Genomic DNA, 24,888 nt, shown 5'->3' with positions numbered 1-24,888 from the left:
GGCCTCTCCCGTCTGCTGAGGGGGAGAGAAATCTACAAGCATCTGAATTTATCGCAAGGGGCCTAGCGTGTTTCTAATGTAAACACAACGCATGGGGGACTTCCTAACCAGGTGCCGAGAGGGGACTGTAGAGATGCCTCTAGAAGTACCTCATGATGGCTCCAGGGTCTCTTCTGAAACCGGTGGGGGACATCCGAGCATCTACGGGGGAGGGGGGGGGGGGCTCCTCTGGGGGACTCCCTAGCGCTCCTCTCCCCTGCGGGCTGCTCGAAGGCGCCACCCACGCCGCCGCGCGCAGGGGGAAGCCCCTTGCTGTGGGACGCGGCGGCGGCCCGCCCCTGCTCCACCCCCCACTCCTCGCGCGGGGCTCCAACCGCCGCCGGTCGCCCAAGGAGAAGGGGCGCAAGCCGCCACACAGAAGATGGAGGCGCGGGGGCGCCGCAGCAGATGTGTGGCGGAACCGGCCCCTCCCCCGGCGGGCGGCGCCATTTTCCCCCTGCTCGGTTAGTCCCCGAGAGCCGAGCGGCTGCCGAGAGGCCTCGGTTCCTCTCTCCGTGTCTGGTGGTAGGGGAAAGAGGACGGCGCAGCTCCCCTCTCCTCCGTGTCTAACCACCCCCCTTCCCCGTCTCTGGACACCAGCCCACTGGGGTTAATTGGCCACCACCAGGCCAGGCTGCGCCTTCCTTCCTTGCACGCCTCTGCGTCCAGCCCCGTGTGTCTGAGCCTTTGAGTGAGTCACCAGCAAGGGCGAGCGAGCAGCGTGTTGCTATTGCCTGACTAACTTAGCAGGGAGCTCATGGGGCCGTGGAGGTATTGACCCAAGGGATATATTGCCTGGCTGCCGAGTAATCTTTTTTTTTTGGGCGGGGGGGGAGAGAAGGGAAGGGTTATGTCTGTTTCTGAGTCTTGCACCCTGTTGTAGAAATGTCTGCTAATGTACCTTGGCCTCTGTGATTCCACCCAGCGCTGTGCCAGTGGCACCCCAGGTCTGGGGAAAGCAGCTCCTTTCCTTGTAACGTTATCTGTTACTTGGTACCAGACGCTAAAACCAAGATTTCTGCCCCCTCCTCCCCCACGAATTGGCCACCTGTTGCAGGTGCCTGAGTGTTTGGGGTGTCCAATCTGACACCTCGGGCCTGAATTTCAGAGCTGCTGAGCACCCACAACTCCTCGGTGGTAGCTGTGGATTCTCACGAAAGCTCATGCTCAAATAAATTGGTTAGTCTCTAAGGTGCCACAAGTACTCCTTTTCTTTTTGCGAATACAGACTAACTCGGCTGTTACTCTGAAACCTGTCAACAAGTCTGAAATTCAGGTTCAAAGCACCCTAATAACTGAGGCACCCAGAACAGGTGACCACTTTGGGGAGTATGGGTACAAATAACTCCTCAGCCTGGTGATCTGCATCCTGTTTCTCTCCTCTTATCAATTTCCCTGGGGTTTAGGCTATAGCTTACTGTTTCACTATGTCCTATTTATAGTCATGTTTGTAAACAACTTTGAAAATGTTTTTATAATTTATATAGAACAAGTTGCTGATGTCCAGTTACACCGAAAGTGTGCCAGGTACTGTTGAGTGTTGTTTTGTGGTGGTGTTTATCTTTGCAGTTCTGAGAGTATGGTGGTTTCTCCCCCACATTTTTTTGCGGGGGATGATGGATTTTATTTAGATAGCAGTACAAGCATGTGTGGTGTTTTGTAGGTGAAGGGCCCAGACTTTGCAATGAATAAAAAACTACCTGTTCCCAGGTTCTGAGCATTTAATACATTCTCAAGTCCAAGAGAATGCATTTTTTTCTGTTAAACTCTTACAAATGTGTAGTGGTTTTCATTATCATTTACTAAATATATTAAATTATGCTTTATGTATTGGTCAGCAACTTCAGCTCTAGAAATTACACAAATAAATGACTGAAACACTTTGTGGCCTATGAATGAAAAGAACATGCAAAGTATTATTAGATATGCATTCTAGAAGAAAATGATGTTTTGGGCAATATACTTAGCTTCAGGGAATGTCTACTGTTAAAATGCTACAGCGGGCAGCTGCAGTGCTTAAACATAGATGCTACCTATGCCAACAGGAATGAGTCTCCCATTGTCAATCTAGCTCCCCAAGAGATGGTAGTTAGGTCCACAGAAGAATGCTTCTGTTGACATAGCATTGTCTACAACGGGGTTAAGTCAGTATAGTTACCTCTCTCGGGGCTGTGGATTTTTCACATCCTTGAGTGATGTAGCTATACCAGTGTAGACCAGGATGTCCTATAGCAACATTAAGGGTGTGTTGTGAGGTACTTCAGAAGACTTTTGTAGAACTGAGTTTACTTGAAGGGTTATAATTTGAACCAAATGGAAATTAGATACAAATTCTGTTGATGTGGTATTTAGAGAATGCCTTCCTTTTGAAATATTCAGCTAAAGTCCTATGTTCTTCTACCTCTATGAGTCTTCTCCTTTTATGCTTTCTCCCACAGAAGACATTTTTGGAAACTACACCTCTCTCCCGTCCCCTTCCTTTACTGTTTTAAGTTTATTAATCTTTACCATGGGCCAGATCCCAAAGCCCATTGAAGCCAACAGAAAGATTCCCATTGACTTCAATGGGCTTTGCTCAGACCTCATGTTTGTAGATTTGTAACCTGTCTCTTATGATGACTTTTCATCTTGTTTGTTGTTGCTGCATTAGTGGTGAGGGTGGTGTCTTAAGTAGTTTTGCCAACTCCTGAGATATTTGGTAGTTTTCTTAAAGCCCCAGCTCCTGGAATCATGTGACTACATGAGAATCTCAACTTTCATTTAAAAAAAAAAAAAGTAATTTCTGAAGCTTGAACAGATGACCAGAGTATGCTCTAAAAGCTTGAAAACTAGAAGCGAATAAAAAGAACCCCTCGCATTTTTTTTATTTTGGGGGTCTAACTCATGTTTTTGGAACAATGTGGTTGACAGTAATGCTCAAGGTTTAATAGAAATCACTCAGCTCTTCAATATACAGGCTTATTTGCTAAGCCAAACAGCGTCACAACCAACTACATTGCTCTTATGGACTTAATTTTGAATAACACAAAATGCGACTGTCTAAAACGGGATTAGTCAATTAGTAACTTGTCAACATAAGCAAACTATAATTTAATAAACTACATGTGTTAGGAATTACATTTGCATAATCATTTTAGGCAATGTTGTACACCTTTCTTGGTTGTTAATACCCTCCCTACATGATACCCTTAAGAAATAAGACATGCTAGATTCTGCATTTCTGGGTGATGATAGCATGCCTCAAGGGGTGTGGTAAGGCAGCAGGCCAAACCCAAGAAGTGTGATAATCCCACAGAAATTGTGAGGACTGTTCTGTTGCTATCATGAAGTTTATAAAGAAAATGGGGAAGCCAGTTACAGTTAGCCATGTGCTTTTTCTGTTCTAGGCATTATTTAGTTGGTTATGACAAGAGTTTCTCAACCAGCCGTCCAGGAGCCCCTGGGGGCCCACAAGCAGCTTTTAGGGGGTCCTCAAAAATAAAACAGAAAGCAAGGCTGGCGTTAGACTTGCTGGGGACCAGGGAAGGAAGCCAAAGCCCCGGCGCGTGCGGCTGAAGCCAAAGCTGAAGCCCAAGCAACTTAGATCGGGTCACAGATTATTTCAACATGTCATAGTTTAATCATGAACTCTAGCAAGGAGAATATAACATTTAATTAACTGTTTAAAACTAGTAATTATAAAGGCCCTATCTAAATCTGTCATATTTGCAAATTATTTTTCTCTTTAAAAAAACATCTGGCAATTTTATAATTAAAAAGGAAAGACAATTTACATAAATAATTTTATCAATGAAAACACATAAAAATAAGATACCTATCCTGATCGCTCAACACCTCTGACTTGGGGCCCCAGGCAGTTGCCCTGGTTGTTACCCCCTAACATCAGCTCCGGCTTTTAATCTACTGGATATGCAAAAAAAAAAAAAACAGTTGTTGTGGCACAGGTGGGCCACAGAATTTTTATAGCATGTTGGGGGTGCCTCAGAAAGAAAAAGGTTGAGAACTCCTCGGTTATGAGATCCTTGGTAACTAGTCAGAAACCTGTGTGTCCAAAGTACTGAAACTTAAATTGATGCCTTTGTGGGAAACTATATTTTGCTAGACCAATTTACATTTTGTATTTCATAAAAAGATCAGCAGTAATGCTAAAAATCATTAGTTTCCATGGCACTACTAAACATACAGAATAATTTTATTTATAAGTAATCTTCTAGCCCCCTCCCTTTCCAAGTTCTTTCATGTGCTTGGGGTACTCAAAAATACAGTTAAAATGTTCTCAAAGCCAGCAAAATATTTGTAATCAAAACAACACCTTAAAACTTTCAACAGGAAAATGAAAAAGGAATAATGGGAGGTAGTAAACAAGAGGTTAATCAGTGGTGGGGGGGAAAACATGTGGGACAAAGGGAAAAAGGTGGATATTTTCTAAAGTACCCAGTGTTTGCCTAATGCTGCTGCCATGAAGTTGATAGTAAAACTCTCAATGACTTGAGTGGGAGCTGTTAGCCCAACTCAAAGAGCTCTTGAAAGTCTCACTCTAAATGTTTAAAAGTGAACAAAAGGATGTTTGCTCCCATTGTCATACACTGAGACAGATGTCAAAACAGAGCAAATATTATGTGTTGGGATATGCTGCTGCAAAGATCTGGTGGCTCACAGGCTTCATGTGTTATGGTGGGATCCCTAAAAGGGGATGTATTGACTACCAATAAAGTATGTCTAAACTTAACTTTTTAATTACTCTTCTTTATTATTATGAAATCATAAAAATGTAGGCCCAGAGAGGACCTTGAGAGGTCATCTAGTCCAGCCCCCTACACTGAGGCAGCACCAAGTATACCTCTTAGACCATCCCGAAGAGGTGTTTGTCTTAGCTGTTGTTAATAACCTCCAATGATGGGGATTCCACGAGCTCCCTTGGAAGCCTGTTCTAGAACTTAGCTATTCTGATAGTTAGTTAGTTTTTCCTGATATCTAACCGAAATCTCCCTTGCTCCCGATCAAGGGACTTCTTGTCCCCTTCAGTGGACATGGAGAGCAGTTGATCACCATGCTCTTTATATGAGCCCTAAGCATATTTGAAGACTTTTGTAGGTTCCCCCCTCAGTCTTTTCTCAAAATTAAACATGTCCAGGTTTTTTAAACCTTTCCTCATAGATCAAGTTTTCTACACGAGTTGTTCTCAAACTAGGGCCGCCACTTGTTCAGGGAAAGCCCCTGCGGGGCCCGGCCGGTTTGTTTACCTGTTGCGTCTGCATGTTCGGCCGATCACGGCTCCCACTGGCCGTGGTTCGCTGCTACAGGCCAATGGGGGCTGTACGAAGGGTGGCCAGCACATCCGTTGGCCTGTGCCGCTTCCCGCTAGATTAAATTTCCCCATGTTAAGTATCCTCACACCTTCTTGTCAGCTGTCTGAAATGGGCCATCTTGATTATCTCTACAAAAGTTTTTTTTTTTTCTCCTTCTGATAATAGCTCATCTTAATTGATTAGCCTCTTAGAGTTGGAATGGCAACTTCCACCTTTTCATGTTCTGTGTGTGTGTGTGTGTGTGTATATATATATATATATACTTCTTAATATATGTTCCATTCTATGCATCTGATGAAGTGGGCTGTAGCACACGAAAGCTTATGCTCAAATAAATTTGTTAGTCTCTAAGGTGCCACAAGTACTCCTGTTTTTTTTTTTTTTTTTTTTTTTTGTGGATACAGACTAACACGGCTGCTACTCTGAAGTCTGAGATTAGTTTCTGCCTCCTTGGAGCATGAGTAGCTCCAGGGAAAGAAAGACCTCCCACTATAGAGTTTCCAATTGAATTCAAAGTAAGAAATGCCTGTGACTTTATCAATACCTCACACTACAGAATCCTGCATCCATAGCATGATTTTTCAGCTGGAGGTCTCTGTCTGTTTCCGGTAAATTAATCATCAGTCTTTCAGTGGTTGGGCCCAAAATTTCTGCCAAAGATGGTTTAAAGAACTCTCATTACATTTATGTTTGGACAAATTGTAGCTATCAAAAAGGAATATGTGAGGAAGGTTATAGATGTTGCATTTTGAGTAAAAAGTTGGAGACCTAGACTTGGTCTAACCTAAAAAGGTAGGTTGACTGTCACTCAGGGGTGTGAAAAATCCACTCCCCTGAGTGGGGTAGTTAATTTAACTCCTGTTGTAGGCAGCGGTAGGTTGACAGAATAATTCTTCTGTTGCTCTAACTACCACCTCTCAGGGAGGTGGATTACTGATAGCAACCCCTCCCGTCAGTGTAGGTAGTGTCTACGCTGAAGCGCTACAGGGGTGCAGATGTAGCGTTTCAAGTGTTGACAAGTCCCTAATATTATATGGTTTCTAACAGGATCAGTGGTTTACAGTATGAGTTTGGTCAAGTGAAGCAGAATTATTTTTGTCAAGTACAACCGGTCAAAACTTTAGAAGGGAATCTTTGCTTATTTGTAGATTTTAGATATGCTTTTTTAAGTAAAACAAATTAATACGTGCAAAGAGGCATTCCTGTCAGGTACAGATGTGAACCTTTGCGACTGCTTATCTCTTCTGAGATGAAGGAGAGGAGTTGTGAACAAAAAGCTAGTGGGCTTCAATGGGAGAAATGCATGTGCATGCAAGAATAAAATGAAGTTTGTGAGAACCACATCTGAGGACAGAATTTTGTCCAGTGTCTATACATAGTTGACGTTGTAGAGTTGAAAACAGTTTGTTGTGCTCTCCCGGTTTTCAGAGAGGAATTCTAGATTCACTGTGCATTATTGAGAACAGGTGATGGGGTTGTCATGGTTTATCTCATCAAGTGGAAAGAAGGAAGATAGCTGTTATAGAATCGATGTTCCTCATGTCTAGCTAGCGAACAGGAGCAGCAAATGGGAGTTTTGCGAGGGAGTTCTCCAGGTGAAAGAGGAGTGACTCTTACCCTTGGGTGAGTTTGTTGTCTGTCTGTCTTGTGTGCTTGCTTGCTTGCAATGTGCCTGATTAATTGACATTTATAGTGTGGTCTGTTTGGGGGGGCCATATGCTGAGCCCAGCGGTGTGCTAGGCAAAGCTGAGAGCTTCCTAAGGAAGCTCTCTAGCCTGCCATCCTTTGATCCCTAATTCCTTTAGGATCCCTTGACAAGGAGGGTGAGGGTGAGGGCTAACTCATGGAGAACAGGAGTTTAAAAAGTCAGTTTGTAAGAGACCAAAGGAGCTAACAAAGAGGAGTTTTGTGAGGAAGTTTAGAGAGGGAGCATGAGAGCCAGATACACCTAATAAACATTCTCCTGTCCACCAGTTGACCCCTTCCCCCCACCCCCGCAAATGTTCCTTCCCGATAAAGAACAAACCACCAAAAAGCCCCCAGCAAGAGTAAAAAAAATGCAGGCAGAAGTCCAGCAGCAGAGTGAGGGCTATCCATTTTATTGCAGTGAATGTAGCATGTATGATTACCTGCCTTGTGGGCAGGTGGCGTGTGTGTGCATTCAGTGAAAGCAGTTCATGGCCCTCAGAGACAGAGTACGGGCTCTTGAGACCAGAGTGGCTGAACTGGAAAAGCTAAGGGATACCAGTACATATGTGAGGTTTTTTGGGATATAATGGAGTATTCCCACCCCTGCTCTGTGTTGACCCCTCTCCTTGCCTGACAGCCTCTGTGTTGAGGAAGATCAATATCTTGGGGAAGGAGAGCATCAAGCGGGAGTAGAGGGAAACAATCCCATGGTTGGGATCCTCCTTCCAAAAGATGTCATGTTATTCTCTTGCGCTGAGGATACCTCTCTGGGGTGGGGGACCCCTGTTATTAGGAAGACAGGTAATAGTAATGGAGGATATGATTATTAGAAATATATATAATTGGGTTTGTGATGGCCAGGAGAACTGCATGGTGAATTACCTGCCTTGTGTGAAGTTTGTAGATCTCTCAGGACATTTAGACAGACTTATGTAATGGGCTGGGGAGGAGCTGGTGGTCATGGTACATGTAGGTACCAGTGATATAGGGAAAGGTATGAGAGAGGAGTTGGAGGCCAAATTTAGGCTGGTAAGTAAGAAATTGAAGCCCAGGATCTCCATGGTAGCATTCTCTGAAATGTTTCCTGTTCCGCTTGCAGGGCCAGTTAGACTGGTAGAACTGCAGAGTCTCAATAAGTGGATGAGACTATGGTGTTCCTAGCAGGGATTTATGTTTATTTTGAATTGGGGAACCTTTTGGGAAATGAGGAGCCTGTACAGGAAGGATGGGCTCCACCTAAACCAAAAAGGAACCAAATTGCTGGCTTGTAAAATTATAAAGGTCGTAGAAGAGGAGTTCTTAGACTACGGGCTGGGGAAAAGCTGACAGGTACAGAGGAGTATGCGAATTAGATAGACATCTCTTAAAGGATGATTTTGTTAAAGGGATAATTGTAGTAAAGAGGAGAGGACAGAAGTTGATGAAGTACAGGTCGGAACTGAAAAGAAACAGTCAAATGAAAGCATCCCATTCAGTTACATAACGTGAAGGCCTACAACTAAATATTTGTGGATGTGGCCCATATAACACATAAAAAGCTTCGTATGTGGCCCACATGGTAAATAGGTTGAGAACCACTGAAATAGAGGGTCAGTGTAACACTGTACATAATTCAGTATACAATTATTTTCATTGTCCATTCTCTTTAATACTTTTTTAAAAACTAGATAGACTAGTTCAGAAGTGTACTTTCTCGTGTGTTTATTTTTATTTTGTTTTATTATTTGTATTTTCATAGAACCCTAAATCCCGAGTCACACACCAGCACTCCATTGTGAAGATGACTTAAGATTTCTGTTGCATAAGATAAAACCAAAGGCCTAAATACACATGGTTAATTAAAACCCTTACTTCCTAAACGCCAAAGGAGCAGGGACTGTTTCTTGTACTACATCTTGCACAGTGCTGAGTGTTTGCACAAATACAATACTTAATGGTGACATTTCTGATTTTGGCTTAAGTTTAAATTGCAGTAAAGACTAGAATATTTAAAACAAAAACACTAATTTTAATACAGTATTTGCTCAAAGCATCTTAGCATCCAGTGGTTTTCTTCCTTCCTGTTTTGTATGAGTTTTATGTAAGTAAAAATGTATCCCATTTTGCATTATTTCAGATCATATGCAAAAAGTAGTTATGGAAGAAGTGAAATGAGGGCCTGATGCAATACAAAAATAAGATGGAACTCTGCAGAAATAATTTATTGTAACAGTAATTTATTTTTGCACCTAAAGTAAGAAAGGTACCATATAAACATTCCTTATCTCCTGCTGAATGGAAACATGTAATTAACTTCTAATTTTCTTGGAACCTTGTGAAGTTTTATATGATTTGCCTCTTTACTTTTATTAGAAGTACATAACCTCGTTCTCCTATTGCTTATATGATTTATAGTAAATCATAGTTAATGACACTGACTTCAGAGGAGTTTTGTAGGTGTAAGTCTAGTGTAGATGGGAGAAGAGTCAGGCCCCTAAGACAAAACAACCCAGTTGAAGACATCTCTATGTTAGAAAATACCTTTATCTGAAATAGTCCAAATTTGTTGATATTCAGGGCACCATTTATTTATAGAAGTTTATGAGGAAGTGCAAAATACCATCCTTTACCAAAAGCTTGAGTAAACAGATGGACTGTGCACTCTACCTTAAAGATTAGTCAATCACACGTGTGTCCTATCATGTGGGAATTACACAGGAAGACACAGACTCAATGGACAGGTTATGGAACAGTAGGTTCCCAACATACCTTAGAGAGAATCGCTGGTCTGAACTCAACCAGAGGAGGCTTAGCATTTTTCCACTCAAGATTGTTTGGGAGTGAGTTGTTTCTTATGTGACTGTATATTTAATTTATGTCAGAGGTGTTGAGCGATCAGGATAGGTATCTTATTTTTATGTGTTTTCATTGATAAAATTATTTACGTAAATTGTCTTTTCTTTTTAATTATAAAATTGCCAGATTTTTTTTTAAAGAGGAAAATAATTTGCAAGTATGAGATAGATTTAGATAAGGCCTTTATAATTACTAGTTTTAAATAGTTAATCAAATGTTATATTCTCCTTGCTAGAGTTCATGATTAAACTATGACATGTTGAAATAATCTGTGACCCGATCTAAACATCTGAATTCACTTTGTGCAATATGGCAAACAGCTGTATTTCAATTCAAAGCTAAAACAACTGTAGTACATTGACCCGTTGAAGATTACAGTAGGTTTTCAATTCCATGTTAGCTGTATTTATTGGAGAAAATTGATTTGAGAGTGCTTCTGCTTTTGACTTTGTTTTTAATGTCCGGAAGAAAGGAAATAGAACATGCGGATGATGGGACTTTGATGTGTAAAGAAGTTAATTATCTAAACCATCAAACAAAATGTGGGTTGGGGAAGTAATTATTTTAAAGGCTATGACAGGGCATGATGAGCTGTTGGTTCATCATGTCAAGAAAATGCTGTACACCTGCTTGATTTGAAAGTTAAATATTTTGGTTTTAGTAGGAAGACAGTGGTTTAATGAATGGATAGAGCTGGGATGCTCATAGTTCCTGATCCTGCAAAGATTTATGCAGGTAGGTAGTTCCATTGGATTTAATGGGACTGCTCATGTGTAAGTGTTTGCAGGACTGGAGCCTTAGCAAGTAATTGTGCTGACACAAAACACATGGGCATAAATGACACCCTGACACTGAAAGTTACACTTCTGGGTGGAACCCTTTGCAGGATTGTGGCCTATGTGCACAATTATTTTTGGAAGAGTCCCACTAAAGTCAGTAGGATTACTTGTATGCAAGGCAGTACTGCCAGACTGAAATGTTCAAAAATCATTAGCTCAAAACTCATGAGATGTAACTTTTATTTGTCTTTGTTTGCTGTTTAGTGTCTGAGCTTTAGTGAGTCTCACTTTCAAGCTTTTCTCTGCAGTCATAGGGCTAGAATTTTTTTTAAATAAAAGGTCAGATGATCACATAATCACTTGTCTCCAGGGTGGTGAGCTTTAAGTAAAGCGCCAAATATCATGAGAGTTGGCAATGCTGGTAAGGGATAGCCATGTCTGTAACAATTATTAATGTGAACACGGGCTGCCTGATTGACCCTTACTTAGTGAGTGGGAGGGAAATGAACACTGCATGCCATGCACTTAATTTTTTTTTGACAAACCCTAATAATGTTACAATCTCAGTCCTGTAAAATCCCAGTCCTGCAGACACTTGCATGTATAACTTTCCTCCGCAATATAATTATTAATATTCATTAATGAAGTGAATAAGACTGTGCTTAAAATTAAGCATGTGTGTTTTCAGGATTGGGGCCTTATCTTATTAATCATTAACTTTAATAATATTTTCTTTAAAATTTTTAAGGGCAAGAAAATTCTAGCCAAAAACTAGTGTTAATGCCTTGCACAGCTTTACTGAATTGTATTTCTACTTCTCTGACCTTTCAATTTAAGAATTTTGACATTATCATAAGAGTGGATATATGTATTTTGAGTTATTAAAAATTAGACATTAACTGTTATATAAATAATAAAATAAAGAGTAATAAGCAAAATGTGTAAAACAAAAGTAAGACTAAATATACTCTTGATTTAAATTTCCAAGTCTGTGGGTCTTTGGTACATAATCCAGTTGCACCTCCAATGTTTAGAAGCACTATGCTAGAAGTAACACAGAATCTTCCTTTATACTTACAGACAAGTTTATTGCATTTTTTTAAACTCACTAATTTTACTGTTTAGGTTTGAGACTAATGGTAACTGCTGACCAAGGCCCTGGTCCTCAGAACACTTGAAATAGTATGTGTGCCTACTCATATGACTAAAGTCAGACTTCAGTGCAACTAAATATGTGAGTAAAGTTAAACATGTGCTTGTGTTTGTAGTGTGAGAACCTAAATTACAATGTTCTGGAAAATAAGTGGAAGTCTCTTAAACTATACGTGAAAGCATTAATATAAAACAGTTTACTCTAGTGTTTTAGATATAGGTGTATATTACAAGTTTCTCTATCTATTTGATGCATCTGTGTGCTAAGTATCCATAATCTTTTTAATGTAACCATAATTATAACAGGTTTCAGAGTAGCAGCCGTGTTAGTCTGTATCAGCAAAAAGAATAGGAGTACTTGTGGCACCTTAGAGACTAACCAATTTATTTGCGCATAAGCTTTCGTGGGCTACAGCCCACTTCATCGGATGCATAGAATGGAACACATAGTAAGAAGATATTTATACATACAGAGAACAGGAAAAGGTGGAAGTACCACATTACCATGGAAAATGTTACATATTCAAAAGACTTAATATCTTTCCTTTAAAAAAAAAAATATATATATATATATATATATAGTAATGAACCACATGTAGCGTTAGTGTTGGAGAGAAGGCTTCGTATACACTTTGTATTGTTAAGCTTCTTTTTTTAAAAAGCATAGGTTAAAGGTAAAATTATAACTGGGAAATGACTGACTGAAAACAAATGATATTAACATCTGCATTTTATTATCACAACTACTACTAACAACAACATAAGAAATGAGCAGATCTTGGATAAGTGAAGGTTTACCAGCTCTTAGCAAACCAGACAGGAGAAAAAATATACTGTGAGTGTCTTCTGTTTATCAGAAGACATTCATGGTGCCTGGAATATTTTAGTGTTGCTAAATGTTGTTTGGCGGTAAAAACAAGACACGCAAGAGTACCTATTTTCGCATATAGAAATATACTTGGATAACGTTTGACTCTTTATATTGCTTCTAATGAGTGATGTTTAAAACATGAACTTGTGTGTTTATTTTTAATTATATTGACTCAGTTTATTAAGTTAATTTTATTATTTGGTGGTCTTCATGAACTATCCTTGTTATGCATTGTCTGGTAGTTCTTTGGTTAGTTTTCAGTAAATTAAGATGATAGATGACATGATTTAAAGACATTTTGACTTGCATTTTATTAGAGAGGAAAAATAGAAAGCTAAATTAGTATATGTGGTCTGGTTAGAGTAGAACTGAGTCCAGGTTTCAACTTGGAATAAACTGTTTTAATTTTACAGAAATTCTGTCAGGAAAACCATTAAACATTTTAAAATATTTTTTTTGTTCATTTTGTATTCCTGCTTTTTACAGATACTGGATCATACATACAGCTGAAAATAGTGCAAAGTGGGTAAATAAGATTTAAAGTTGAATATCTCACTGTTGAGTTCATTCACATTTCTTACTGGCTTATTTTTTAGGATTAGTATTTGTTTTCAATACTGTAAGGACCTTAGTCACTCCATTGAAGATTAAGCTACAGTGAACTAAGGCCACTTTCCTTCTGAATGAAAGATAGGTTTAATGCACTTTAACTTCACAGCTATATTTAATTCATCTTCTCTCCCTATGTAGACAAACCCTGTATGAATAAGGTCCCTATGGGATTTGGTTGCTGCATGAGCTGAAGGTTATGCGCTTCTGTTGGAAGACTGGGCCTATGAAAGGCACATATATAGCCCATAATAATGTGAGCTCTTGAATAGATATTGAGATAAGCTTGCATTGTTGCTTTTTGAATGGCTCCCTGAGTTTATTTAAAAAAAAAAAAAAAAAAAAGCCAGTGGAGAAGTGTGAACACAAATAAGTACTCAACACACACTTTCAATGAGGCTAGTTGCAGTGATTGCTGACCACAGTTTATATTTTATTGATAATACAGGTGGCAACTCAAATAGGCTTCTGTTCTACATTGAAAAGGCTTTTATATGTATTATTATTATGTCTTGCCTGAAGTGCTTTTTTCCTTCTGAATCCATAATGCAAAGCAAGCGTACGTAGCAGTCATTAAGGTGAAACTATTACAATTATTATTGATTCCTCTTATGTATCTATTTACTAAAATGAACAGTGTGGTTTTCTCAATTTGTCCTGTAATAGAGGAGAAAATAATTTTCTTGTAGCGCTGAATGAAAGATGTTATTAACTTCAACATGAAACATAGTATGGTAGGCTGGATATTTTAAACCACATATACTTTGTGAAGTGGTTTATAGTTGCTGCCATTTCCAAGATCCCCTGTTTATTAAATTAAATATGTTTGCAAGCTCTATTGTTTCTTTTTGTTTACTCAGATGAGCAATATTGCAGCTAGCCCGATGTCAAATGTTGCCTCTTCAAGCAGCGGAAGAGGGACAGGGAAATCAACAAGCTTTACTCCTGAACTGCAAAGTATGATGTAAGTAAGCTATCCAAATATTTTGGACTGTTTGCATTTTGAATGTGTGTTTTTTGTCATTCTCTAAGAAAATAGGGCAGAAGAACAGATACGTATGATGGCTATCCCATTGTTTATATTTTTAAGACACTCTAGGTAAATAAAATATTACCCACATTTGTTACGCTATAAACAGATTGAAAAACCCTACTAAATAATGGATATATTTTATGTATTGGATATGAAAATAAGTTGAGACCTACATTTCTTAATTCGTCATCAAATAAGATAAGATACTATTGACATAAAATTATTTTAAAAGTAACTTTTCATTATAGTTTTACCATAGCTTTTGGTGTTAATACAGAAAGATTTGTTAACTGGTGAGATAATGCCATTTATTATGGAATTAACATGTGTGGACCAGTTGGAACTGATTACAATTTAGTTTTGGTGGTGAGCAAAATTGTTATAAAGAGAAATGATTTATTATTCTAAAATGCCACTGGAATCTTAGAAACCTGATTAAGCAGAGTTGTAAGCTGTGATATTAGAAGGGTTTGTAGCTCAGAACTTCTAAAATCTCACAAGACATTTAAATAGCCATTCACTCAATCTTTAAGACACTGCATAATCAAGAAGATTTCCTTACCTAAGGCTCTGTTCTACTTGATTAGTGTCCTATTACACTGGGCCAGGCTGCAAATCTTGATTTGGTTGAAGGCAACCTATCCATCAGAGAGCTTGACCTGCCAGCACTGCCATTTTTTCCCTTTTATATGGGTCCAGGATACATTGATCTGTAGAGAGGGGGAGAACTCAGGCTAATGAGCTCTTCTTTCCCTATGGATCATTATTCCTAATTTACCAGGCAGTTTAAAGAAAATTTCAGCCCAAGTCTGGAGTATATCTCCTTTAAAACTGCAGATAGAGAACTGGGCTGGTAGCCCAACTCCAAATTATGTGCAATTCTTTTATATATTATTATGAATATATTTTATCCAGTGTGTGTGTGTAGGTTGGGGGTGGTGGAAATTAGGGTGTACATGTATGCGTTGCTGAGTTCAGCTGTACTTAAAGGGGAGCCGTGCTGTATGAAATCTTGTTGGAATATTTAGAAGGATTTTTTTTTCGTCACTGATTTCTCTGCTAGATTTTCAGTTCTTAGAAAGCTAGCGCCGGAGTGCCAGTAAGTAAACCTGTTCCATTAAAAGATAATATTGGCCATTTTTGCCTGTCTTTACTAGTTAAAATTGCTGAAATTAAAGTCTCAGCTCTGGAAAATAGTTTAACACTTCAGTAGAAAATAAGATGAGGCAAAGTAGGTTGGATTTAACAGGGAATACATTTTGGACTACGGATTTTTATGTTGGCAGGATCCTTAAACTCTGAAGTAGAGGGGACTCGAAAACTTCTTTTTACTATGTGGTTTCATATACATCTACAGATTTTGTATGTCTGATTTCAGTCAAAAAGAATAATAGCTGAAAAGTCAACATTCTATCTGTTTACAATGTCTGTCTGTCTCTCTCTCTCCATATATAGGCTTATAAAGTTTAAGATCTTGGTAACTTAGACCTTTTGTATCTTTTCCTTCTCTACTATACAGTAGGTACTGAGGATCAGCTTCATAAAAAACTGTTGAAACTCTAACTTGCATTATTTCTGTAATGTCCTCTGTAGAATATGTTGTGTATCTCAAAGCTGAATGTTGCTCCTCTGGGTAAACATTACACTTGGCTTCTTAATGTTACAGAAATTTATCAGATCTTAGTAGTTATGTACCATATTAGAAGAAAACCACCAATCTCCTGCTTTTAGTTTTCACCTTCCTGCTGTTTCTTCTATTCATTAACAGGCTCCATTAGGGTTTAAAAAACTTATTTTGGGACATGTCTAACTTTAAATGATAGCTTGACTGACCATTTAGCTGTGTTTGCATTTTACTGGAGAAGAGCATGTTCCCAGATAAGGGCATGACAGGACTCCCCAACCATACTTAGTAATATGCCATTTCCTTAAGTCTGTTTTCCATATTTGGCAATTTTGATGGGAGGAGTTACTCAGCTCTTCAGCACAGTGGTTTTCAATCAGGTGTACATTTACCCCCTGGGGGTACACAGAGGTTTTCCAGGGGATACATCAACTCATCTAGATAGTTGCCTAGTTTTACAACAGGCTACGTAAAAAGCACGAGCGAAGTCAGTACAAATTAAAATTTCATGCAGACAATGACTTGTTTATACTGCTTTATATACTATACACTGAAGTGTAAGTACAATATTTATATTCCAGTTGATTTATTTTATAATTATATGGTAAAAATGAGGAAGTAAGCAATTTTTCAGTAATAGTGGGCAGATTTTTATGTCTGATTTTTGTAAGCAAGTAGTTTTTTAAGTGAGGTGAGACTTGGGGGTACTCAAGACAAATCAGACTCCTGAAAGGGTTATAATAGTCTGGAAAGGTTAAGAGCCACTGCTTTAGAGTATATTTAGAAGTAACTGCCAAAAAGTGGAAGGTCTGATTCTGTTTTCAGTTAGATGCAATGAGGATGGAAGTATTAGAATCTTGTAGGTTGGTAGGTAGGTAGACTGTGATGTATTTCAGTATATAATTGAAATGAGATGTTCTATTTTCCACGTGCTGCACCTTTCGAGCTAGAGGAATCCTGACTGCCAGCTAGCTCAATTATGAGGCATCTGCTGTTTTGTGTATCTTTAGTGATGTAGAGAGTTGGTGACTCAGTGTGTTCTCTTTCATGGAGATTTTATATATATTTTGTTTTTCTTAAACCTAAAATAACTGTTATCTGCACCGAAAATGCATGTTTTCTCCCCACACAAAGAACAAACATAAGTGATCATCTTTTCGACTCCAGAATCAAGGGCAGGCCATGAGTTTAGGGAGCCAAAGAAGTCTATGCAGCTTCTTTAGGTCAGTGTCTGATGAACCTATATTTTATTTAATTGGTCACTTCCTGATTCAGTGCTTTTGAAATTCTCCTGCCCGCCAGCATACACATGATTTCTGTCAGAATGTAGAAGTTATTATTGGCCATATAAGTGGAAGAAACAGACATTTTCTTCTGAACAAGCTCTGAAACAGTTGCTACTTTAGAAATTATACAAACAAGTCATCTGTGTTCTGAGATAATATTTTTCATAAACAATTTCACTGACATGGTAGGAATCAAAGTAACCCTTCCAATATAATCAGTTTATTAAAATTAAATTTTATTGTTTTCATATTAAAATATTTTTTTCTGCTAAAGTTTTGCCAGGGATGGACCATAGAAAAATTACAGCTGTTTCTCTTGGCCTGTAGATTATGATGAAGTTACCACTTTAAAGAACCTTTCTGGGCACTGACAAATTTTGACATTTTTCATAAATTACATAATTTAGGAAGTTACAGATTCTCCCATTAAGCAATTTATAATAGAATCACACAGGCTTCTTAAGATCCTGGGAACTGTGGGAGGTGGGAGGAATACAATGTGCAAAACAAGAAACTTTTTAAAAATGGCACTTCATTTAAAAAAAAAAAAAAATCAAAAACAGAAAACCCCAACCGATAAGACATGTGTAACAGTATCCAGATGGGAAGTTACTGCGTGGCACTGTAGATTCACACCCTAGCTTGCCAATTAGTAGTTTTATGTGTAGACAAGCCCAGAGTAACGTATATTAACTTGCAGCATCACCACCTTTGTTGAGCAATCCATAGGGTATCACTGAGGAGTTTGTCCCTCCTTGGCGAGAAAGGGAACTATCTCATCCCTTCCTGGGGGTTTGACTTTAACTCTCAAAGAATACACACACGCAAATTGTGACACAGAAGTACTGCTTCTCTGAATATGAATCCTACCATAGAGCATGAGAGAGCTCAATCTGATAAACTGTTTTTCAATTTTTCTGTTGATGTTTAGTACAATTTAAAACATTTGCTTATATGAGGAGAAATTGTAATATCAATTGCAACTAATTTTGTTCAAAAAGAAAAGGAGTACTTGTGGCACCTTAGAGACTAACAAATTTATTTGAGAATAAGCTTTCGTGAGCTACAGCTCTCCATCGGATGCATTCAGTGGAAAATACAATCTCCACACTGTATTTTCCACTGAATGCATCCGATGAAGAGAGCTGTAGCTCAAGAAAGCTTATTCTCAAATAAATTTGTTAGTCTCTAAGGTGCCACAAGTACTCCTTTTCTTTTTGCGGATACAGACTAACACGGCTGCTACTCTGAAACCTAATTTTGTTCAGTATGTGAATTGTTATATCTATGTAAATGGTTTTTCAGGTGTAGTTAGTGGTAACAGTAAACTACACTAATATTTGGCTGTTGGAGACATATGGAGGTAAATAAAAGTAGTGCAGTGAGTAAAAAGTATTGTACTGTAACTTGATATTAATCTTGATTTTAATCTGAGGGGTTTGCAATTATTTGGTATTTGATTTGTAAACATTTAAAGTAACTTAATGCTATATGGATCTTGCTTTGACCCAGATTTCCTTTATTTATATCTGGTATGTGATTTCAGAACTTTTAGTACAGTAGTAGGTGTTAAAAAGAGTATAAAAGTTTCAGCAGATCCAGTGAACTGTGCTTATGTTTCTTATATCATTTCATTTGGTTGATCTACATCCTGTTTCCAAACTAACCGTTAAAGCCCCGAGGTCTGTTTAATTTAAACAATAGCTTTAGCCCAGGAGAGAGACAGCCATTATGGATATTTTCACCTTGCAGATAAAATTCCAATTTACACATGTAATTGGTCTGTCATCTATGATGTAAAATAAGTTGCATGTAGTATGACTTTCTGGAACCTGTAATATTATTTTAAATATTGAACAACTATAGGACATTAGAGATTTTTTTTTTTCTTCAGTGAAAGGTCTTGATGAATTAAATTTTGTTTGTAAGCAAGCCCAAATCTACTTAAAAGATTAATAATTTTCAACCATTTGGGCATAATCATTGAAATTAATTGTAGTCTTAGACCACAAAACTATGAAGAATCTGATCCTGGGTTCCTTGCGTGCGCGCGCACACTCCTGGGTGAGAGTTTTGGTGCATCAGGAATGTTGGATTGGGCTCCAGATTAGATAATTACCAACAAATTAACATTTCAAAACTTGTCTATAAATGTTTTCCAGTGGAGAAATTATATATTGAAAATTGGTATTTATTTACTGTAATATTAATGATGCACAAATTAATGAGCTGATCCTACAAGGCTTTATTTGTTCACATGCTTAAGAGGACATGGGAATGATCCCATTGATGTCAGATGTCTGTTGGATGGGCATTTGGTTGATAGTTTTGTTGAATTAAGCTGTATAAAACGCTAAATACTTGTGTGCTGCAAGTTGTGCATCACTACCTGCATGTTGATAGGCAATGGTAATATGAGTGGTGACTAGAGCTGGTTGGGGCATGTTTTGTTTTGATGAAAATTTTTGACCAAAAAAAAAAAAAAAGATTTTTTCTTTAATATTTTTCCCAAAAAGTTTTTGGTTTTTTGTCACAACTGTGAAAACCAAATATGTTTGGCTGAAAATCAATTTTTCTTTCCGATTGCCAAAAACCAAAACACCTTTGTTTTTATAACAAAAACTCAAAAAGTAGTTGGAAATGGACACTCCTCATGGAAAATTCTCTTGAAAAGAAAAAGGTAGTTTTTCATTTAAAATGAATTTTTTTGACCAATTCTACTAGTGACATCTGCATGTGGGTTGACTTTGAAGACTAACTGCTTCCAGTAGCTGTTGAGTAACACTGAACTCAATATATTTTTAATATATTTTTTGGGCAAAAACTGTTTGATTTAAAGCTGTTTTTCTTGTTTTGTATTGTTTGAGTCCTCATTGTCCTGTTAGGAAAGTTCTGAATGCAGTTTTGGATTAAACCACAACTGCTCCTCCTTGCTTGTGTAGTCATTTATCTTTATTTAGGAGGAAATACATGTGCAATTGATGCACTTATGGCTTGCCTCTGGTTTCAGCTCCTATTGTACAAAGAGCACCATTTGGAGGGGACCTGTATTCATGAAGAGCTTCTTTGAAGTCAGAGGGACTCTGAGTAGGTACACAGATCCATCTGCATGGAGAAAAGAAGTACTTGTGGCGCCTTAGAGACTAACAAATTTCTCTAAGGCGCTACAAGTACTCCTTTTCTTTTTGTGAATACAGACTAACACGGCTGCTACTCTGAAATCTGCATGGAGTCACTTGCAGGACCAAGGCCTTAAATATTACTTCTAATGCAGTATGTTTCTGATGTTAAAAGGTTATGTAGTAAGACTGCAAAGTGCACAATGAGATTAAAACTATCCTAAAAACATACAATAGAAATTATTGAGGAAAAGGAGAAGACAACTTGCAAGAAACAGTTTTAAATACATCTAGAAGGTTTCAGTGGCACCCAGCATTCTAGCAACTTCAAACAGCTACTGGGGCCCCTAGGAAGTTTATAGCATTTCTAACTAAACACTAGGAAATCAGCTGTAGATAACAATCCCTTGTAGATAAGGCGATGGCCTGGATGATCTAATATGGCTTTTCCATTTCTTTTTTTTATGATTCCATTAATCACAGTGAAAACGATTAAAAATTTGACCAGATTTTGACTTTTGCGTGGAGAGTGAGCACTTAGAATATTTTCTCTGTCCATTTAAGTACAATTTTAAAAAATACATAAATTAAGGTGGTAACTCCATTTTAGGTTTCTGATGACATGAACAAATAGCTTGCGTTATACTCCTGTGGTCTATGATATCAGAAACTCTTTATGAAACTATTGCTTAAATATATGCAGTTGGACGTATATTAGTCCTTACATTAGCTATTTCATTTTTTTGTATGATGTATTGTCTCTAAATCAGTACATTACAAGTTTCCTTATTTTCAACATACTGATTTAAATTCAAGAAATATAACAATCTGAAACTAATATCATCTAAGAATGGCTTCATACTCCTATTAATGGTAAACCTTGTTTCAAAATGAAATTGGATTAATATGATCATATTAGAGAACATAACATTTTGATATTTTATCTATGATTTTCGTATTTATTTTACTTTCCATAGTTGCTGACAAAATAATATTCATTGACTTGATACTGAATTTAGAACTATTACCCCGTAGAAACTATTCTTCCTCGAAGTGTGAAAGAGTAGTATAAGAGATAATTCTTATTTTCAACTATTCCCATGTTTCTTTCCAGAAAAGCCTATATTCATATCTAACTTAGGCCTTGTCTACACTACAGAGTTTTGTCGACGCAAGTTACATCAACGTACAGCCAACACTATAATTAATCTAATGCAGATGATACTAAACTGGGAGGAGTGGTAGATACGCTGGAGGGGAGGGATAGGATACAGAAGGACCTAGACAAATTGGAGGATTGGGCCAAAAGAAATCTGATGAGGTTCAATAAGGATAAGTGCAGGGTCCTGCACTTAGGATGGAAGAATCCAATGCACCGCTACAGACTAGGGACCGAATGGCTAGGCAGCAGTTCTGCGGAAAAGGACCTAGGGGTGACAGTGGACGAGAAGCTGGATATGAGTCAACAGTGTGCCCTTGTTGCCAAGAAGGCCAATGGCATTTTGGGATGTATAAGTAGGGGCATAGCGAGCAGATCGAGGGATGTGATCGTTCCCCTCTATTCGACACTGGTGAGGCCTCATCTGGAGTACTGTGTCCAGTTTTGGGCCCCACACTACAAGAAGGATGTGGATAAATTGGAGAGAGTCCAGCGAAGGGCAACAAAAATGATTAGGGGTCTAGAGCACATGACTTATGAAGAGAGGCTGAGGGAGCTGGGATTGTTTAGTCTGCAGAAGAGAAGAATGAGGGGGGATTTGATAGCTGCTTTCAACTACCTGAAAGGGGGTTCCAAAGAGGATGGCTCTAGACTGTTCTCAATGGTAGCAGATGACAGAACGAGGAGTAATGGTCTCAAGTTGCAATGGGGGAGGTTTAGATTGGATATTAGGAAAAACTTTTTCACTAAGAGGGTGGTGAAACACTGGAATGCGTTACCTAGGGAGGTGGTAGAATCTCCTTCCTTAGAGGTTTTTAAGGTCAGGCTTGACAAAGCCCTGGCTGGGATGATTTAACTGGGAATTGGTCCTGCTTCGAGCAGGGGGTTGGACTAGATGACCTTCTGGGGTCCCTTCCAACCCTGATATTCTATGATTCTATGATTAATCCACTGTTGCATGTCCGCACTATGCTCTTTTCAGAGTAACAGCCGTGTTAGTCTGTATTCGTAAAAAGAAAAAAGAAAAGGAGTACTTGTGGCACCTTAGAGACTAACCAGTTTATTTGAGCATGAGCTTTCGTGAGCTACAGCTCACTTCATCGGATGCATAGCATATCGTGGAAACTGCAGAAGACATTATATACACACAGAGACCATGAAACAAAACTAGTTCCCAGAAGTCACCTACTACAGGACAGGCCTAACAAAGAAAATAACAGAACGCCACTAGCCGTCACCTTCAGCCCCCAACTAAAACCCCTCCAACGCATTATTAAGGATCTACAACCTATCCTGAAGGATGACCCAACACTCTCACAAATCTTGGGAGAAAGGCCAGTCCTTGCCTACAGACAGCCCCCCAACCTGAAGCGAATACTCACCAACAACCACATACCACACAACAGAACCACTAACCCAGGACCTATCCTTGCAACAAAGCCCATTGCCAACTGTGCCCACATATCTATTCAGGGAACACCATCACAGGGCCTAACAACATCAGCCACACTATCAGAGGCTCGTTCACCTGCACATCCACCAATGTGATATATGCCATCATGTGCCAGCAATGCCCCTCTGCCATGTACATTGGTCAAACTGGACAGTCTCTACGTAAAAGAATAAATGGACACAAATCAGATGTTAAGAATTATAACATTCATAAACCAGTCAGAGAACGCTTCAATCTCTCTGGTCACGCAATCACAGACATGAGGGTCGCTATCTTAAAGCAAAAAAACTTCAAATCCAGACTCCAGCGAGAAACTGCTGAATTGGAATTCATTTGCAAATTGGATACTATTAATTTGGGCTTGAATAGAGACTGGGAGTGGCTAAGTCATTATGCAAGGTAGCCTATCTCCCCTTGTTTTTTTCCTACAAACCTCCCCCCCAAGACGTTCTGGTTAAACTTGGATTATTGCTGTGCACATTGTAAGATGAGCTATTGCCAGCAGGAGAGTGAGTTTGTGTGTGTGGTTTTTGGAGGGGGGTGTGTGTGTGTGGGGGGGGGGTGGTGGTGGTGAGAAAACCTGGATTAGTGCTGGAAATGACCCACCTTGATTATCATGCGCATTATAAAGAGAGGTTTCAAAGAGGGATGGGCTATTACCAGCAGGAGAGTGAGTTTGTATGTGTGTCTGGGGGGGGGGAAGGGTGAGAGAACCTGGATTTGTGCTGGAAATGGCCCTCCTTGATGATCACTTTAGATAAGCTGTTACGAGCAGGAGAGTGGGGTGGGAGGAAGTTTTGTTTCATGGTCTCTGTGTGTATATAATGTCTTCTGCAGTTTCCACGATATGCTATGCATCCGATGAAGTGAGCTGTAGCTCACGAAAGCTCATGCTCAAATAAACTGGTTAGTCTCTAAGGTGCCACAAGTACTCCTTTTCTTTTTTCTTTTTACTATGCTCTTTGTGTCAGTGGAGCGCATCCACAATAACATCACTTGCATCGACACACAGAGCAGTGCACTGGGGGTACCAATGTCACCGTGCAACTGGCTGCAGGGTCTTTGGGAAGGGTTTGCAATGTCTCATCGGGGCAGTTGCAGCATCATACGATGAAGGTTTCTCAATCCCATCACATCCTACTAGATTGCCAGCCGCTTTTCAACTTCCCTCGTAACCTGCAACCCAGCCATCTCTGTTAGAAAGCATGGATCCTTCACTGCTGTTCAATATAGTGCTGTGCATTATGAACACAAGGGTAGCCTGCTGGGGGATGCCTTGAAAGAGCATTTGAACACTGAGATACAATAAAGTGTGTTGGCGTAGTTTGTTTACACTGTGCAATGAACATTGTAATGATTATTGTCTGCCCGAAAAGTAACACATTGTAAATCGCTTTTTAAAGTATCACTCAGTAATATGACCAAACTGATATAACTGAATACTAACACAAGAAGCCCACAGAAGTGTGTGTGTGTGTGTGTGTGTGTGGCAGGGAGGGGGAGGAGGAGGTGTGTGACAAGGAGTGTGTGTGTGTGGGGTGGGGGAGAGTGAGTGTGTCGGCTCTTTCTCGTTAAATTCAGACAGCAGCCGTAAGCCACCAATCCTGAGGCACAAGCTGGTGTACAGACAGTTGGTGCCCCCCCATGTCCCCACATCCCACCTCAGTGGATACCGGCGGCGGGAGGGAGAGACCCTGACCTTAGCTCCCACCTCCCTCCCTGGCTCTGTACAGCACATCAAGAGTCCCTACCCTCATTCCCTCAGCAGCAGCCTGCCTGCTGCTGTGGTCCTAGTGCCAAGGACAGCAGGATTCTGTGTTAATGTTTTGATTCTGTGATTCCCTCAGAGTTCTCCCACAGACCAAGGAGATCCACCCTCTCCCCTGTAGTCCAGGCAAGAGTGCATTTGCTGCCGGAAGCTGGCATGGTCA

General features: G+C 39.3%; 1 protein-coding gene across 5 annotated transcripts in view; it reads left to right on the top strand.

Moving 5' to 3' along the window:
* The first annotated feature begins 361 nt into the window (after nt 1-361).
* The window catches only part of SUPT3H (SPT3 homolog, SAGA and STAGA complex component), a 465,528-nt gene continuing 441,001 nt past the window's right edge, over nt 362-24,888 (top strand). The window contains exons 1-3 of one of the 5 annotated variants that reach the window (XM_074947469.1): nt 1,534-1,566; nt 11,777-11,885; nt 14,144-14,247. In XM_074947469.1, the coding sequence (XP_074803570.1) occupies nt 14,144-14,247 (104 nt within the window). In that variant the 5' untranslated portion in view covers nt 1,534-1,566; nt 11,777-11,885. Of the gene's footprint in view, nt 504-527; nt 811-1,533; nt 1,567-11,776; nt 11,886-14,143; nt 14,248-24,888 lie in introns of those variants that run through there. The other 4 variants (XM_074947472.1, XM_074947470.1, XM_074947468.1 and 1 more) reach the window with 4 other exon arrangements.

Source organism: Natator depressus, chromosome 3, assembly GCF_965152275.1.
Source record: "Natator depressus isolate rNatDep1 chromosome 3, rNatDep2.hap1, whole genome shotgun sequence".
NCBI classification, from domain to species: Eukaryota; Metazoa; Chordata; order Testudines; family Cheloniidae; genus Natator; species Natator depressus.
Note: the sequence above shows the minus strand (reverse complement) of the source record. Positions and strands in the feature narration are given on the sequence as shown.